The sequence below is a fragment of the Pelophylax lessonae genome, assembly GCF_965119305.1.
Source record: "Pelophylax lessonae genome assembly, chromosome: 5".
Lineage (NCBI taxonomy): Eukaryota > Metazoa > Chordata > Amphibia > Anura > Ranidae > Pelophylax > Pelophylax lessonae.
The window spans coordinates 471,238,854-471,258,603 of NC_138772.1; the positions used below are offsets into that span (position 1 = coordinate 471,238,854).

At 41.8% G+C, this 19,750-nt stretch overlaps 1 protein-coding gene across 3 annotated transcripts in view; it reads left to right on the forward strand.

The window, feature by feature from the left end:
• The window catches only part of SLC26A7 (solute carrier family 26 member 7), a 99,313-nt gene extending 85,994 nt beyond the window's left edge, over positions 1-13,319 (forward strand). Inside the window, exons 15-18 of one of the 3 annotated variants that reach the window (XM_082259811.1) lie at positions 6,077-6,171; positions 7,482-7,536; positions 7,613-7,707; positions 13,209-13,319. In XM_082259811.1, coding sequence (XP_082115937.1) covers positions 6,077-6,171; positions 7,482-7,536; positions 7,613-7,707; positions 13,209-13,253 — 290 coding nt within the window. In that variant the 3' untranslated portion in view covers positions 13,254-13,319. Of the gene's footprint in view, positions 1-6,076; positions 6,172-7,481; positions 7,537-7,595; positions 7,709-13,208 lie in introns of those variants that run through there. The other 2 variants (XM_082259812.1, XR_014225368.1) reach the window with 2 other exon arrangements.
• Positions 13,320-19,750: the final 6,431 nt, after the last annotated feature.

Consider the following 19,750-nt stretch of genomic DNA (forward strand, 5'->3'; position numbering starts at 1 on the left):
GAAGTTGATCCAAAAGATCAGTTTATCTGGGTGCCTATGTGAAAGAGATCCAACCGATCCGCTGTGTGGTCTGCTCGAGCCGATGAAAGAAAGGCTTTCTCCGAACCCTGGGGACACTGTGGACACTGTCGGGGCTTCCTGCGGCGTACTTCCGGCTAACAACGTGGAGCGTGATGGCGTGGATAGGCGACGCGTTGTCGGAGCATGCGCTCCTTCCTCAGGCCTCTAGGGGTGCCATCTTGGAGAAGGGAATTATATAGAGAAACCTTAATAGGCTTCCACCTGATCTTAGGCTAAAAACTGCCAGTGTTCTGTGAAAACACCAAGTGGTCGAAATCTCCAATTATTCCTGGTGTACAGTCACCGGAAGTAAAGTTCCCTGAGCAGAGGACCGGAGATCGGGATGGGGGGAAGGGGGGAGGATCGGAGTGCAGGAGGGCACAGAATATCTGTGCAGAAAACCACTGGGGGAGATTGAAAGGAAACTCGGATCTTCTAAATACATACGCCGCCCGGCAGTGTATGTATTTAGAAGTAATTACGCTGCTACTGTCCCCAAAGCCCAGATTCCAGGACAATGCTCAGGACTGAGCTATAGCGGGACAGATCACTAGAAACCATTGGCAAGTATGGACCCAGGCAGCCGGGCCCTCATGAGGCCGGGGCCCCTTACATGTGTATAAGCTCCTGTCCTCCCCTGATGGTGGCCCTGAGTGGGACAGATCACTAGAAACAGTTGGCAAGTAAGGACCAGGGCGGCCAGGCTCTCATGAGGCCGGGGCTCCTTACATTTGTATGGGCTGGTCCCTCCTGACGGCAGCCCTGAGGCTAGGGATATGTTCTAGGTCATATTGGATTGCTGCTACTGTTTTGGAGGTATATGTTCTGTCTGGTAGGGATGATCAAAAGACAGGCCGGTAGTAGATCAGAAGACAGGCAGAGCAGAAATAAAAATGAATAGAGTTGTATTTGAACTGTGCTTTCAGCTGCTCTCCTGGAGTTTAGTTACAGTCATGACAGTGCAAAGACACCAAGTTTACACTGAAAGGTCACGATTCCATACCACGTAGCATTCCTTCAGTACACATCTGAAGCTTTTTTATATATAATTAAAATAGGAAAATCACTCAACAATCCCATATAGGTGACTAATCAATGACATTTTCTATCTAGCAACTCTTTGTATCAGTTTTAGAACCTACTACAGTGCAAATTACAACTCAGGGCTGTTCTTCTTTTGCAGACAACAGCTAACAGTCATACATTCATTTACATAGGAAGATTGAATTTATCAGGGCATTCGACCATTTGTTTGGCCCGCTATGCGCTGCACCTACGCATAGTGCATTGGAAACCCTAAATGGGTGAAGCAACGAAAGCTTCAGAGCACAGAGCACTGTTAGAGCCATGATTAACCACTTCAATACAGGGCACTTTCACCCCCTTCCTGCCTAGGCCAATTTTTAGCTTTTAGCGCTGTTGCATTTTGAATGACAACTGCGCGGTCATGCAACACTGTACCTAAACCAAATTTATGTCATTGTTTTCCCACAAAAAGAGCTTTCTTTTGGTGGTATTTGATCACCACAAGGTTTTTTCTTTTTTGCTAAACAAAAGAAGACCGAAAAGTAAAACATTTTTTTGTTTATGTTATAAAATTTTGTAAATAAATGTTTTTTCCTGCACTGATGAGCACTGATGAGGACGCACTGACATGCACTGATGAGGAGGCACTGATGGGGTGGCACTGATGATGAGGCACTAATATGCAGCACTGATGGGCACTGATACAGTATCTCACAAAAGTGAGTACACCCCTCATATTTTTGTAAATATTTTATGATATCTTTTCATGTGACAATGCTGAAGAAAAGACACTTTGTTATACAAGCTGTACACTCACTAGTTTACATTGTAGCAATGTAAATTTGCTGTCCCCTCAAAATAACTCAACACATAGCCATTAATGTTTAAACCGCTGGCAACAAAAGTGAGTACACCCCTAAGTGAAAATGTCCAAATTGGGCCCAATTAGCCATTTTCCCTCCCCGATGTCAATTGACTCATTAGTGTTACAAGGTCTCAGGTGTGAATGGGGAGCAGGTGTGTTAAATTTGGTATTATCGCTCTCACTCTCATACTGGTCATTGGAAGTTCAACATGGCACCTCATGGCAAAGAACTCTCTGAGGATCTGAAAAAAAAAAAGAATTGTTGCTCTACATAAAGAAGGCCTAGGATATAAGAAGATTGCCAAGACCCTGAAACTGAGCTGCAGCATGGTGGCCAAGACCATACAGCGGTTTAACAGGACAGGTTAAACTGAGAACAGGCCTCGCCTTGGTCGACCGAAGAAGTTGAGTGCACATGCTCAGCGTCATATCCAGAGGTTGTCTTTAGGAAATAGACATATGAGTGCTGCCAGCATTGCTGCAGAGGTTGAAGGGGTGGGGGCTCAGACCATACACCACACACTGCATCAAATTGGTCTGCATGGCTGTCATCCGAGAAGGAAGCCTCTTCTAAAGATGATGCACAAGAAAGCCTGCAAACAGTTTTTTGAAGATAAGCAGACTAAGGACATGGATTACTGGAACCATGTCCTGTGGTCTGATGAGACCAAGATAAACTAATTTGGTTCAGATGGTGTCAAGCGTGTGTTGCGGCAACCAGGTGTGAAATACAAAGACAAGTGTGTCTTGCCTACAGCCAAGCATGGTGGTGGGAGTGTCATGGTCTGGGGCTGCATGAGTGCTGCTGGCACGGAGGAGCTACCGTTCATCGAGGGAACCATAAATGCCAACATGTACTGTGACATACTGAAGCAGAGCATGAGCCCCTCCCTTTGGAGACAGGGCTGCAGGGCAGTATTCCAACATGATAACGACCCCAAACACACCTCCAAGATGACCACTGCCTTGCTAAAGAAGCTGAGGGTAAAGGTGATAGACTGGCCAAGCATGTCTCCAGACCTAAACCCTATTAAGCATCTGTGGAACATCCTCAAATGGAAGGTGGAGGAGCGCAAGGTCTCTAACTTCCACCAGCTCTGTGATGTCATCATGGAGGAGTGGAAGAGGATTCCAGTGGCAACCTGTGAAGCTCTGGTAAACTCTATGCCCAAGAGGGTTAAGGCAGCGCTGGAAAATAATGGTGGCCACACAAAATATTGACACTTGGGCCCAATTTGGACATTTTAACTTAGGGGTGTACTCACTTTTGTTGCCAGCAGTTTAGACATTAATGGCTGTGTGTTGGGTTATTTTGAGGGGACAGCAAATTTACACTGTTATGCAAGCTGTACACTCACTACTTTACATTGTAGCAAAGTGTCATTTCTTCAGTGTTGTCACATGAAAATATAGAATAAAATATTTACAAAAAAGGGGTGTACTCACTTTTATGAGATACTGTATGTGGCACTGATAGGCGGCACTGATTGGCACTAATAGGCAGCAATGATGGGCACTGGTGGGAGGCACTTATAGATGGGAACTGGTGGGTGGCACTGATAGATAGCAATGATGGGCAGCACTGATGAGGAGGGCACTGACAGGCTCCCTGAGCACTAATTGGCATCCCTGGTGGCCATGGGTGGGCAATCCCTGGTGGCTGTAGTGGCATCCACCAAGGGTCTGCACTGGTAATCAATGCTCTGATTACCAGCAGTGACCCCCCCTTTCAGGAGAGCTGCTGATCGGCTCTCCTCTACTTGCGTCTGTTAGGTGTGAACTGAGGAAAGCCGATCAGCGGCACTTCTTAATAACTATGTGACCAGCAGTGATTGGGCACAGTTGGTCACATGGTAAAGAGCCTAGATCATAGGCTCTTTACCGGGATCCGTGATGCGGTGTGTCAGAGTGACACACCGCACCACCGATTGCCGCTCTGCGCGCCCTCCATATGACGCCCAGTCAGGGTAGAGCAACCACTTTGCAGCTGTCATTTTGTTAGATGACGGGTGGGCAGTGGTTAAAGAAAGTAATGATGGCTCAATTCAATCATGGCTCATTGCTCTTAGTCCAACCCCACACTATAAAAATATTCTCCCCATAACAGCCATTTGCAGTGTGATATTGGCATAAAGAGAGATAGAACAGAGCTCTGTTCAGTGCTACTAGCGAGTTAGTGTGCTATAGTGTGCTATTCTGATTCTACTGTTAGTGTAGAATATCAGTTTAGTGTGAATCTAGTGATAGCTTGGTGTGACCATTCATTTTTACTTTAGTGTCAGTTATTTTGTCAGGAGAGGTTTCCTGCAGTATATTTCAGTGCATTACCGCATGTTTAACGCATTATATTTCAATGCATTACTAATGCTGTATGATTAATGCTGTATATTTCTGTGCATTACTGCATGTTTAACGCAGTATACTTCAGTGAATTACTGTACATTTAACAAAGTATATTTCAGTGCGTTACTGCACGTTAAATGTGCAGTAACATACTGAAATATACAGCATTAAATATGCAGTAATACACTGAAATATACTTCGTTAAATGTACAGTAATGCACTGAAGTATACTGCATTAAACGTGCAGTAATGCACTGAAATAAACAGCATTAAACTCTGCAAAAGAGACTCCAGACTTTATCCGAAAAATCTCTAATCTTGTTTCCAATGCACAAAATTGAAGTGAATCTAGTGCAGCGTGAGTGTAGTTTAACCATACATTTGTACGTTAGTGTCACTTTAGTATGAATCTAGTAATAGTGCTGCATAAGCGTAGTTTGACCATTCATTTTCACTTCAGTGTCAGTTTATTTTGTCAGGGCAGGCTTCCTGCAGTATATTTCAGTGCGTTACTGCATGTTTAACGCAGTATATTTCAGTGAATTACTGCAAGTTTAACGCCGTATATTTTAGTGCATTACTGCACGTTTGAAGCAGTACATTTCAGTACATTACTGCACATTTAATGCTGTATATTTCAGTGCATTACTGTGTGTTTAATGCTGTATTTCAGTGCGTTTGTGCACATTTAACGAAGTATAATTCAATGCGTTACTGCACGTTTAACGCTAAATATTTCAGTGCGTTACTGAAATATTTAAAGCTGTATATTTCAGTGCATTACTGCACATTTAATGCAGTACATTTCAGTGCGTTACTGCATGGTTAGTGCTGTATATTTCAGTGCGTTACTGCACGTTTAACTCTGTATATTTCAGTGCGTTACTGCACGTTAAAAGGCAGTATAGTTCAGTGCATTAATGCACGTTTAACAAAGTATATTTCTGTGTTTTACTGCACGTTTAAAGCAGTATTTATTATGTGCATTATTGCAAGTTTAATGCAGTATATTTCAGTGCATTACTGCACATTTAATGCAGTATAGGTCAGTGCGTTAGTGCACGTTTAATTCACTATGTTTTAGTGCATTACTGCACGTTTTTACACTGTATATTTCAGTGCGTTACTGCATGTTTAACGCTGTATATTTCAGTTCAGTATATTTTAGTGTGTTGGTGCATGTTTCCACATCTTTATTACGTTTTGTTAAAGAGCTCCCACCCTATCATGTCTGGGAGGCCAACAAGGAGAGGCAGACATTCCCATGGCACTGTGAGGGGGCCCAGCAGTGTATGCATCCACAGGCAAAGGTAGAGGTAGTCTGTCCTCAGGCAGGGCATCATTTCCTCCGTTTAGTGGTGCTGTCCGTGCCATCCAGCCACAGCAAGCAGAGGAGGAGGTGGACTGGCTTACTAAACCATCCTCATCCTCCTCATCCTTTGACAGCTGCAGTGGACTGTTCACTAGTCTCTGCTTGGGTGACAGAGTGGCTTATTCTGCCTCCTTATCCACCATACTCAGATATTTTTCCATTACCCAACTGCCTATCCACTGAATTGGCCAAGGATTAGGTCTTACCTTGTACAACTTTTTTATGAGATCTACAACACCACCCTGGACCAAAATATTTGTGATATAGCCAAAAACATTAGATCAGATTAGAATCAGATTTGTCTGTCATGATCTGCTCTCAGTAAAGACCAGCAAATTGTGTGTGTTTAAATGATCATTAATCCTTCTTTTTAGAAATGATTCCATTAACTTTACTTTTGCTTCTTATAGGGATTAACCCAGATAGAGGAGGCAGAAAGACTTTGATTTTGAACTGCAAAGGAATTTCCTTTTTTGATTTTACGGGAGTCTCTTGTCTCTCTCAGGTACTTTCTAACATTGTCTAACTAATATCAGATTGTTTTATAGAGATACAGTATATGATAGGGAGAAGAAAGTGAACCTTTACTTTGCCCATGCAGGTTTCTTTTATGGCAATCCAGCCAGCAATACATATTCACTTTGACTTCACTCCCTCGCTGACTTTTCAGCCAGCGGGAGTTTCATACTTTTGGGTATCAGGAAGCATGTGACCCACTCCTTTCCTCCTATCACGACAGTACTGGTCCTTAGTGATTAGGCACTCAACACTGTCATAAAGGGGCAGGGTGGGACAGCTCTATGTATATTCCAAGTTGGCAAATGATACAGGGTTTACAATGATACAGGGTTCTTAGCACCCAACGGCAACAGAGCGAAAGGAGAGCTAAGGAAATGTAAGTATATGCGCTGATACCAATAGCATTAAAGATAACCTGTTTGTTAGCATGTGACGGCCTTCCTATTTGTGGCTATATTGGCAGCCAGAGCACCCCTAACCACAAGCCTAAGTAGACTAACCCTCCTGGGCATGGCAGATCTTTCTCTGTAGTATTCACTTTCTCTTCCTCTCGATGTGTGGGTGGGGGATGATGACTTGATCCTCTGTCCAAGCTATGTTTTTTATAATTTCTAAAATACATTTTAAAGAAAAGATTATTTTTCTTTATTTTTTCATTTTCCCAAAAATTGTGACATAAAATGTTAACTTCATGTGATGCACCCCCGACGCTGACATCGGGGAAACCGGGCTGATGCAGTGGGGCGCTCTTGCTTCACGCTACTCATGCGCGAGATGCATGGGTAGCCACTCATGCGTGAGATGCATGGGTAGCCATCATGCACCTAAACTCGAAAGAGAAACCCAGCGGGCTTCACATGCCCACAGTTAGGATGGCTGCGTTCTGCAGGAGGAGAACACCGTAGGTATTCATTGCAGCACAACAGGCGAAAAGGGGACACCGTTAACAATTGCTATTTGTAGAAGAACAAGCTGTAATAATCCCGTGGGTAATTTAAAAAAAAAAAAACAAACGGCCGGAACTCTGCTTTAAACTTCGGGCAACTACAACTTTTTTTTAAAGGAGTTCCTGGAGGTGTTAAAAAAATCAGCCCTGGCTTCCATATTCACCTCCACCCTGAGCTGTCCCCTACAATACCTCAACAAAAGATGTTCCTAATCTTGTGGGTAGAATGATGCCTGAAAAGGGGGAGAACTGGGGAAGATGAGTTGAGATTGGAGTTTGATATTACCAATTCTAAGTTTCCAATTCTCACATACACTCTATTTAAATGTAATTCTACATATATTTTGCAGATTTGCTTGGATCTAAAAAAGCAGGGAACAGATGTGTTGTTCTTAGGCTGCTGTGGTATGTACAAATATATAATACAATAGAAGAGTGTGATTTCTTTTTATATGGCAAACTAGCTGCATTTGTTTTACAGAATCTCTAAGGAAGTCCCTTCATTACTGCAACTGTGGAGCGGATGAGCAGATTTTCTTTAACTCTCTAAAGAGTGCGCTGCATGCCATAAAAAAGGTAAGTTTGTATATAAGAAATGTATGCGACAATAATTCTTTCTCGTTAATTGAGGAATACAGGGGGGGGGGGGGGGGTTACTAAAACTGATTCACACAGAATCTGCATTGTAACCAATTAGCTTCTAGGTTTTATTGTCAAAGCTCAATTGAACAAACTGAAGTTAGGAGGTGATTACCAGATTCTGTGTGCACCAGTTTTAGTAAATCTCCACCAGTAAGTAATTAATTGGACACTGGGCAAACCAAAAAATTGTAGGCCAACCCAGGATAACCCCTCCTACAACTAGCATGCCTCAGCTTTTTGGTAGTGTCCTATGAGTATGGATGTCTTTTCTCCATGTCTGCTGGGAAAAGTCTAACTATTTTGCCAGTAGATATTTTTTCTTCCTTTTTTCTCCTCATTCAATAGTCTTCTCTTCATCACTTCTAAGCTGGTCTCTGGAATAGAAGCAGTCTGTCATTTTTACTTCAGGAAAAATTCACTAACCTAGATCAGTGAGTCAGCGCTCACTGTCACAACATGAATGGAAGTGACCACACTAACAGGCGGCGGTCCTATGCTGTGTGAAGGAGCTTTGCGGGCACTGGGCTGTGGCTGAATGTAGCGAAGGTTTCCTGGATGGGCAGCCTTGCTAATGCCCGTGACCAGAAATGATGCAATGGCGCACTGCTGGTTCCTCCACGGAATCAGACAGGGTTCAAGCGACAAAGCAACAAAGCATGTAGTGAAGGGCGGGCTGCAACGTCGTTTTGGAGGTCCACCTCCTTCATCAGGCAGGCCCGCCCCTCCACCATCAATAGACATTTATATAAAGCCGTGACCTATGACCTAATTGGGGAAAGAAAACTTCAATTTAAAAAGACATCAAATTGGAAAAACCAAAAGGGCAGAGAACAATGGAAGAATTCAGAAAAGACCCTAATGGTTATATCATTAAAAAGCTATAGGAACAACGATGTCCTATTATAAACACTGATGTTATGGAGGGTTGAAGTAATAAACCCCCACCTAAGCCTCACTAATACGGAATTCCTCCTTTATATATCATAGAAAACTACACGGAGATATGTATCTCAAAGGTGGACACATATATAACACATACATATGTTAAAAAGAAATAAGTTAAAATGAGATAAAATTGACATTAAGACAATTAAATGACTGATCTAAAAGATGTTTGTAAAACATGCCGCTACAACATGAAACAAATACATGTATTCATCTAGATACATTTGCACATTATTATTATAATAAAAATCCTTATTAAAAAACAATAATGATATTATAAGAAAACGGAAGGAAGAAAAAATGATGGGTCATCGGTGTCATGATCACCTGGCACCAGTCCTCATCACAGGATGGTGTTGATTTCCAGCTCTTCATTTAACCCCCCAGGGGCTAAAGAGTTGAGGGTAAAAAATCTAAAAAGTTTCCCGGTAACAAAGGGACTGAAACTGCTCTGCAACCGAGTCATAAGGGGGAATGGTCTCAATGACCCAAACACGTAGTCCCTCAGTAGACTGATTGTGGTGTAGGCGGAAGTGTCTGGGAAGTCTCCTGTGGCTGTAAAAAGACACTAGTCCATCTGGTTTACCTAATTAAAAAGATACCCCACACAAATGGAAAACCTCCATATACACTATCCTATACCCACAGCTGATTCAAAGGAAGACAAAAAACTCCCAATTAAGTATGGTCCAATTTGTTACAGTGGGGAATAAAAATTCTTCCTGATCCCTTTGGAGGACAATCAGATATCCTTGGATTAACTACCCCTGGCGTTATTAATATCCAGTTATATTTTGTGTATTTAGGAATGCATCCAACTCTTTTTAAAAACAATATACTGAGCTGGCAAGAATAAGTTCTGTAAAGAAGTCTTTCTGTATGTGAAGGCTAAATTTATTTTCCTCCAGACAAAAGTGTACCCCATTGTCCTCTGTAATAACCTGAAAGCGAATAACTCTACACCAGCTCAGCTTGGCTTTTGAACATTGTAACTGGATCCTGCTGGACTTGACTTTGCACTGTATTCTGCAGGAGGAAATAATAGGTTGGCAATAAAGCGGTTTTCTGGTCCAGAGCTATTGGTATTCCCTCAGCAAATGCACTGGCTATGAAGGCTCACTCTTTGAGTAGGCAAATTGGGCTGAGCAGTGGGATCTAGCTCACCAATGGGCATGATAAAAAATCCTTCTGTCTGCTGGTTTCTATCACTGAAGGGTTAAACCTGAGGGACTGAGCACTGATTTCATCCACTGGGTGGAAAGTCCCATACACATGCACTGGGTGCTCTCTTTTCTGCCTTGCAGCATCTCCCAACTGTTGTACAGCTTTGTAAGGACCAATATGGAACTCCACTCTCTGATTTTACTTCCTTTGCTTTTCTATAGACTTATCTATACCAGCATCCAGCCTTAAGTGCCATCAAGGTGCAGATTTGCCCTTCCTATTCTGTTTCAGAGACCGTTGGGCCTCTTTTACCCTAGTTAGGACCTTTGTGCAGGGTGCTACTTACATTACTCTTCCTATGTGTTCTCCAGTTACACCATGAGAAGTTGGTTCCTTTCTCCCTTCAGAGAACTCCCTTTGAGCCCATCAGGTATATTCTCATTTTCAACCTTTTCCACTAGATGTATTTGCTCATTTGCTATCACCTCTGTGAGGTGGGTCTCTGGGATAGCGGCCTTGCCCTGTAAGGAGCCTTTAAAGAACAGGATTGTTCTGAGGCCTAGGGCTTCCTTTCTTCCTAAAATGGTTTCCTCCTTCTGCCCTAACCAAGACATTGTTCTACCCTCTTTTTGTCTTGTTCTGTGTCATTCAAAAGACATTTTTTTTCTACCACTAGCTCAACGTAGTGCTGTGAGAGACCGTAGAGGGTTTCCTGGATATGGATGTTAGGTCTCATCTTATGCCAGCAATAGAGGTATTATGCAGCAAGTGAGGTTTTCTAAAGTCAATGTTTGTGGAACCAGTCTGAGATAATGCAGGTTTTATGACAAGGAACGTTGTCATGCTAGTCACTTAGGTTCGCTGTAAATGCATGGTCAGCAGAAATATTTGGGTATACCGTTCAACTCATTTGGAATTAGGGGGGCTAATATGTACCAAGAAAACATTTTCAAATCCATTACAAGCCTTCGGCACAAGGCCAGGGAGATCCTTGGATTCTTGTCAGATTCTGAGGCTTTCATTTGTCAGTCAGAGCAAAAAGCAAGATTAATAAAACCAGGCAATGTTCTTCCACTCTTCAGTCATCCTGTTGTGATGGTTATATGCTCATTGTAACCTAATTTTCTTGTTTTTAGCTGCTTGGAAGGAAACCCAGCAGCTTCCACTGCTGTAGCCCAGCCTCTTTGGCTCAACACGTTATACTTTCAGATGTTCTCCTGTGCTACATGGTTATAGAGGGTGCTTGTCTGAGTACCCCTGGACCTCCTGTCAGCTTGAAAGTCTATCCATTCTCCTCGGACCTCTAGTTGTCAAAAGAGCCAACGACTGTGTGACAGGAGTCACTTTGGTTGGGGGGCCCGTGAAACCCAGCTTACCTTAGAGAGGTTGGGAAATCCCTGTCTCAGCTCCCCAGGTCCCTCTTATGTGAAAATCACCCTGTGTCTATTAGGGGCACAGGGTGACTGAGAAAATGATGGACAACTACTTAATGGACAATGGTTTGGATTAGTTCAAATAGAACAGTAATATCTATCCTCAATATCCCTGAAGAAATCTATGATTTCTGGTTTCAGTTTGTATTATTAGGTTAATATGATCAGGAGGAAGGATGTCCTCCGGTTTGGTATATATTCTGTGTGAGTTTGTCGAATAAACGTTCCAGATCTCATACAAGCTATTTGTCAGCTAGTCTTGCATGTTATGTGCCTATAATATCCGATATCTATGTTCAGGACTGGAGGAAGCGGTATACTTCCTCCAGTCCAGCTCTTGTACCTTTTTTGGGCGTCATGCGTTGTTTGCGCGATGTTACCGCGATTCGGCAGGCGGAAATGGCGGCAACATCGCACAGCGTTTGGGGTGCTATTGCAAATCACGGGCAACGCACAGGCGTCCCGCGATTTGCAATGATTTCCGTATCGCAGGCAGAATCGCTGTGATTCTGCCCTCGATCGCTGCGCTCACATGTGAACGTTATGGGTGTCAATTTCTGGGCACTGATGAGGTGACTGTTGGGTGACAGGTGACATTGGGGGGGGGTTTAGGACTGTGTGGGGACATTTATTTCTGTGCTTTTACATTGTGACAAGGTGTACAGAGCAGTACCTCACTATTTCTAGCTCTGCTGTCCTCACACTGGAAACTATGTGAGGAGAGAAGAGCTAGTAACAGTCAGTTACTGCTCTGTATTTACATTTTGTGATCGGCTGTGAATGGATTCACAGCCGATCACATAGTAAACAGTCACTGTCAGTGACTGTTTACTACTGCCGGTGACAGCTGTGTTCCTACGGAACACAGTGCCACCGACATGACCGCGCTGCGCGCTCCCGCTCGCGCATGCGCGGTCATCTCCCGGGCGCCTCCATTGTGATCGGCTGTGTCATTGGAACACAGCCGATCACGTGGGAAACAGCCACGCCCATTGGCTGTTTCCCCCCTGCCGGTGACGGGGGGTGTCCCGGGGACACCCCGACACCGGCAGTGCAGGGCGGCGCGCACGCGATCGCGCGCCTGCCCTGCTTAAAGTGCCCAGGATAATGGTCGCTCTGCTCCGCCGTCATATGACGGCGGGCGGGCGGTAAGCGGTTAAGTGGCCCTTGAAGCACTATTCCTGCCACTGACACCAACAATGAGGCACTATTCCTCCCTTTGACACCAATCATGGGACACTATTCCTCCTACTGATACTAACAATTACACTATTTCTTCCAATGACGGGGCATTATTCCTCCTCCCACTAACTACAGGCATTAATTAATTTCACTTATATAAAGTCTATCTAAATCTAAGAGTCAATCTAATACTACCTCTTCCACTGATAGACAATACTGGCCCTGTAATATATTTTTCATTAAATAGTTTCTTACTGCTTACTGTTTTTCTGCCTTATTGTAACCTCCTCCATAAGTTCAGAACCTCTCCTTATACCCTTCACTTCTGTTTGTTTGGAATGATGTTAGTTGCAGTCATGTGCACTGCTATATACACACTACAAATCCCATAGTCCATCTCAGGAGATCAAGAGAGGTTGGTGAAATTCATACATACACTGGGACCATGTAGAAGGAACGTAGCAACCCTCTAACAAGAAAGTTGGATCACAGCAGCTTTTCTAAATTATTTTAAAAATTTAGTATACTTGAATTGAATTTTCTTTCATACCAGAGTTTGATGTCACTTTAAGGAGTGCTACTAGTTCAGTTAAAATGAATGGGCTTCCTTAATAAAGGGTGCCTACACATATGGTAATGCATTGCCTTAACACAGGCATGTTAATACAACACATATTGTAAATGGGCCCTTAATACTTTCCTTTGTTGCAGGACCGTGGATCAAATTCAGAGGGACTTGAATTACCCGACATATAGGACCTTGAGACGGCACTCTGTATACAACTACAGACTTTTTTCTATTTTATTTTTATTTTTTTTCTTCATTTGAGCTCTGAAAACATAATTTGTATGCATTTAGTTCTTTACAGGCTAAATAACTGATGCTAGGAATATAAATCTCCATAGATATGATTTACAAGACAACCTGCCATAAACCATACATAAATATTACTGTTAATTATATCATGCTGAATAGGCCAAAATTTCCAACTCTTATTTATGGCTGGAAAACAATTGCAGCTTGCAGTATATTTAGAATTGTGAGCCTTGGCTACACAGGTACATTTTATCTTTTCTGTTGCACAGCTAAAAATGCCCCCAAGTGTTTACATGATGGACTTCTGTTTTTTTTTTCAAAACGCTGGACAATACTTTTTGTTTTAGATTTGTATAGAGTGGTGAAGGATCAAAACCTGTGTCAGGCTTTTATCCTTGTGTTCCTATTTCCTTGATGGAAAGGTTTTTCTTCACTTCCTGTTTCAGAAACTGGACAGGAATTGAGTGGACATCTTCCATAGTAAGCGGAAATCCCATATGAAAGGATAAATCCATCCTAACACTAAAATCTCTACATCTACAGACATCCACAGTCTAAGATTTACCTACAGTATCTAACCCTGCAAAGAAGAAATCAGTATACATACCTTTTTTGATGCTGCTCCGGTCCGATCCATTGCTGAGCTGTTAGCGGTGGCTTCACTGTGCAAGCGCTTTCAATGGAACAAGTAGAAGAATTCCCCTCATCTCCTGGGGACAGCTGTAGAATTTGGTATTTATCTGTACAATGGTCACAATAATAAATATTGAGGATGGATAACTTCAGATCAGACATAAACAGCAATAAAAACCTGACAGATGCTCTAACCATCACCCTATTCATAACTAGAAAATATTAGGGCTGGAGGTTCAATTTTACTTCCAAGTGTTAAAATAGACAATGTAAACTGTTATGCATAACCTGCATGTAATACAATAAGACAAGTAAAAATTCAACATGGGCTTTTTTTTTTTTTTTCATAAAGTAAATGGCCATATATTAGTAATTGTAAGCTAATAAACTTAGGAATTTATTTATAAAAGAATACACAATATTATCCAAAAATATATAAGAATACCCCCCGGGATGACACACATTGCAGCCATCTCCATTCAGTAAATGCATATTCTCTTTTTTCATTTCTCTTCATCCTAAATTACATTTACTTGATAATTGACCTCAGATGGAGGCCCCCTCTTCTTTGTGTATTTATATCTGTATTAGATACTCAAGACCTTTATAAGAGGAGCTTCCACCACCTCTACTCTAATTTTACCAGACCTTACATGTCACATTTTGTTTTTTTATTTTGATAAATAATAATTTTTTCCCTCATTCAGCGGTATATCAGTTGCGTGTAGTTTTCTCTTTAAATTTATAAAAGAACTGCTGTGCAAATGTGCTTTTTCCTGTGATTGCCAGCTACATCTAGTGGTCAATATGCAGTATTTTCCTAATTTCAGTATTTCAGGAAAATCTCACTAGATGGAACAAATGAACATAGGAAATACACTTATAAGACACATTATTGTTATTATTTGTGAATGTGATGGCTGTGCTGTTCAAATGTGGAGACATGTATATGGAGTGTGTTCATTGCATAAAGATGCAGAAGAAACTCCCAGATAGGTTTTCTCCTACTCCTGACCCTTTTTTTATTCATTAAAATGATCAAGGCTTTGCTTGCATCAGGGTTCAAACCCAAGTGAAGTGCAAACCACAATTTTAAAGCACACAGCTGTGTCCTTCATAAAGGTGCCAGAGGTTTTTTTTTTTACCACACCTGCTCATTCACCTGTGTATTCACTAAAGAATGGAAATTCATTAAGAGCTTGTGCGTTATAAAAAGTCAAATGCTGCCAATTAGGGGAAAACCTTGGTGAGTTTAAATCTTTTATCCCTCTAGTGCAGTGATGGCGAACCTTGGCACCCCAGATGTTTTGGAAGAAGAGAAATTCAGGTGAAGAATAGTCTCTAGAGTTTTGAAGCTAAAATACAAATTATGGGCTGAGTTAGTCCTTAACCACTTGCCGACCGCCGCAAGTACATATACTGCGGCGGTCAGCCCCTCACAGGCAGGGTGACATATATTTATGTCACTAGCCTGTGAGGCTCTGGGGAGCGGGCGCGCGCCGCCGGTGGCGCGCTCCCGCGCGGTCACAGACCCCCCGCGCGTGTGACCGGCGGACCCGATGTCTGCCGGTCATTCAGCGATCGTCAGGGGAGATGGAGAAAGGCAGGCGGCTAGTGTAAACAAGCCGCCTGTCATTCTCCCCTGTGTAGAAACAATGATCATACGGTTCTACTATGTAGGACCATTGATCATTGTTCCTACAGCTCAAGCCACAGCCAATCACAGTTAGAATCACGCCCCTAGGGACACACACAGCCCCTCCCTCTCAAATAAAGTTAACCCCTTCACTGCCAGTGTAATTTTACAGTAACAGTGCATATGTATAGCACTAATTACTGTAGAAATGTCACTGATAACCCCAAAAGTGTCAAAAATGTCAGTCAAGGGTCCGATCTGTCCACCGCAATGTCGCAGTACTGCAAACAAAATCGCAGATCGCCGCCATTACGCGTTAAAAAAAACAACAAAAATGACAAAAATCTTTCCCTTTGTTAGTAAACGCGACAACTTTTGCGCAAACCAATTAAAATACGCTTTTTGTGATTTTTTTTTACCAAACATATGTAGCATAAAACAAATTGGCCGAAAATGTTAAAAAATTTAGATTTTTACATTTTTTTTGGGGGGGGGGGGTATTTCATATAAAAAAATTTGAAAAATATTGTTATTTTTGCAAAATTGACGCTCTTTTTTTGTTTATAGCGCATGATCAAAAAATCGCACAGGTGATCAAATACCACCAAAAGAAAGCTCTGTTTGTGGGAAAAAAAGGATGTCAAATTCGTTTAGGTACAGCGTCACACGACCGCGCAATTGTCTGTTAAAGTCATGCAGTGCCGAATTGCAAAATACCCCCTGGTCTTTCAGCAGCCAAATCCTCCGGGGCTTAAGTGGTTAATAAACCAAACCCCGGTGGTATCCCTGTTTCTCCTAATAACTGATGCCTTAAAGTAGAAGTTCACCTAAAACCTAACTCTAAATCTCCTCACAGCCACATTCTAAAAGGAATCTATCTAACCCTGTAAAGAATAAATCGCTATACATACCTTTTCTGAAGCCGATCCTGTCCAGTCTCCAGGGGCAGATGCTGTGTGCAGGAGAGAACCGACAAGGGCTGGAAAATACCTGGGAAGTGACGTCGCCAATAGAGTTACTATGGGGCTTCCGTTGTCGGCTGCCTCTGTACACACTCCCACACACTGAAGCTGCTGCTGGCAGCTCAGCGTGGGACGGGATCGGCTTCAGAAAAGGTATTTATAGTGATTTTTGCTTTACAGGGCTAGATAGATTCGTTTTAGAATGTGGCAGCAAGTAGGTTTAGAGTTAGTTACATTTTGGGTGAACTATCACTTTAAGGGATCTGCGAGTATTTCACAGACAAAAGATCATCACCCAATCCAGCCAAAGACAACCGGAGCTGGCCTTCGATCTGCCATATCTATGGGTACATTTGGTCCTCACTGCAACTTCAATACTAAAGTATTATTTAGAATTTGATAACAATGACTTCTGAAGTCTGTTGGAATTTTGGAAATAAATAATTGTAATGATGAAATGAGCTCTGCAAACCTATTATGTGTATAAATGAAATTCTTCTGGGATCTCGCTACATCTCCTCTCTGTACTCAGCATGATGCTAATGCTTGTAATTCCGAATCCTGCAGCTCCAAAAGATAAAAGTATTACAGCGCGTTCTACAAACACGGAGCTTGTAAATAACCATTAAAGGAAAAGTGCAGAGGAAGTCCGATCCTAATTGTATTGTATTGCCCAGGGAGCATCACTATTTAGGTGTGTATTTTGTCTTTGTCCTTTGTTTTGTTCATAATATGCCCCCAGGCAAATATTTGTGATTTGTATATATCCTGACACGACTGTCTCCTGGGAGGCAGCGCAAATGTGCCCAGATTTACAATTAGTTGTCCAGAAGGATACACCTTATGTTGTTTCCATCTTCCTCAGTAGATCCCCATCTTTGCTCGATAAATAATTTGGTTATCATCACAAAATTACCACGTTAATGTTTGCCTGTCCATATGGTTACTAGTATGGCAAATGTGTGCTAACAAAACATCTAAAATGAGACATAAATAACAAAAAAATAACCGTTCAACCCTCTGTGGGATACAGTCTACTACAGAGCTTGGTGCATTGCTCAGATTATTCTCAGAGCCATTTGTGCTTCTTTGTATATTTGCCATATGTTTCTTATGTGTTGTGCATTAGGAAAATTGGAGGCAGGCTGTGCATTAGAGTTTATTTGTTGGAGGAAAAGAAATGATCACACCTACATTAAACCCATCACATTATACTTTTATGAAAAAGCAAAGCAGTTTTATGAGCATGCATGTGTTCTGCTCTGTCTATCTGCCTATTGAGAGTATGTCTGCCTACCTAAATGCCTATTTTATTAGTTATCTCTCCATCCCTCTATCTATCTATCTTTTTGAGAGTATGTCTGCCTACCTAAATGCCTATTTTGTTAGTCTATCGTCCCTCTATCTATCTTTTTGTCTGTTTGCCTGTCTAACCACTTCATACACATCTATGTATCCAATGACTTTATAGGCCAAATCAATACTAACAAAAACAAAATGAAAGATCATATTGATTCTAGCTGTGAAGGTTCATTTTCCAGGTTTCTAAAGACACAGGTAGCAGTTGAACTGTCTTTTTTTAAAGCTTAATAAAGCAATGGGTCCTATTGGGACTTTGTAGGCTATTAGTAAGTGTTGATCTTGGCGGGAATAAATACAACAATCATCTAAAAAAAATATATAATTTATTTCACATAGACGTACAAAATGTAACAATAGAATGTGTTCAATAAAACATGATAAATACATGCACATGAATCATAAGACATAGTTTGTTAACCACTGGAGCCCCAATGCCTCTAGTAACTAAGGCAACTCATAAAGATATATGACAAGTCATGATAAATCATGATAGGAAATCATACAAAATATAGGGTTCACTTGTGGTAAACATGGAATCACGGCGCGTTTCGCTTGGTCGCTTCTTCAGGCGATTCCTGAAAGGTTGTCTACAGAGCGGACATTTTTTATATACTTAACCCCTTGATCAAAATGGGGTGTCCAAGTAGTGTGCAGGCATATCTCATATGGCTCCACTGTTTAATCCCTTATTAGCCGCCAAACAGATACTGGTAGTCAACAGATATGGTTATGGGGAACATCCGTTTGTTACAGAGGAATCGGTCTATCCAGTGCACCCCTCACTTTAAGGCAGATGCTAAGAAGGAATTATATTGCCGAAAGAGAAACCCGGTCCTGTGTGATACCACCAACGGCCTCTCCTCAAGGAGCTCATGCTGTCTCTGTCCATTTTGATCAAGGGGTTAAGTATATAAAAAATGTCCGCTCTGTAGACAACCTTCCAGGAATCGCCTGCAGAAGCGACCAAGCGAAACGTGTTGCGATTCCACGTTTACCACAAGTAAACCCTATATTTTGTATGATTTCCTATCATGATTTATCATGACTTGTCATATATCTTTATGAGTTGCCTTAGTTACTAGAGGTATTGGGGTTCCAGTGGTTAACAAATGATGTCTTATGATTCATGTGCATGTATTTATCATGTTTTATTGAACACATTCTATTGTTACATTTTGTACGTCTATGTGAAATAAATGATATATTTTTTTAGATGATTGTTGTATTTATTCCCACCAAGATCAGCAGTTACTAATAGCCTACAAAGTCCCAATACATTTGAGAGGTTGAGAGACCCCATTGCATTGTGGGATTCTCTCACTCCCCTCTCCTCTTTTCTCTATTTCATTAATACAGGGATGTGGCAATAGTAGGATTTCAAATAATAATAGATAAAAATTCAGCGCAACTGTATAAAAGAATATAATAGAAAGCTGCTATGCACTAAAGGATCAATAAACCAAAAGTCCCAATAACAAATATATAACAAAAAGTGCAGCGCTATCAAATATGGATTATGAAGAAGATATCGAGGAGAGCAGTCCACAGGTGAAAATTATGGTGAAGCATGCACAAGATATAAACATTCAGTGCTCTTCAATGTGCTGGTAATCCTCCACCCAGTCTCATTAGCCTCTCACCTCACACTTAGCCCCTGTGTCACCAGACGGGCTAGTAAGACAAACTTTATCCAAGGATATCACAAATATAGATCAAATCAGTATTCCTCTTCATCAGAAGATAAGGCTCACAGGTAACAGATCACAGGTCCATAAAGCGGGTCACAGGTCCATAGGAAAACAAAGGTCCGGACATAGTGCATTACCGCAATAAATTACTTTAT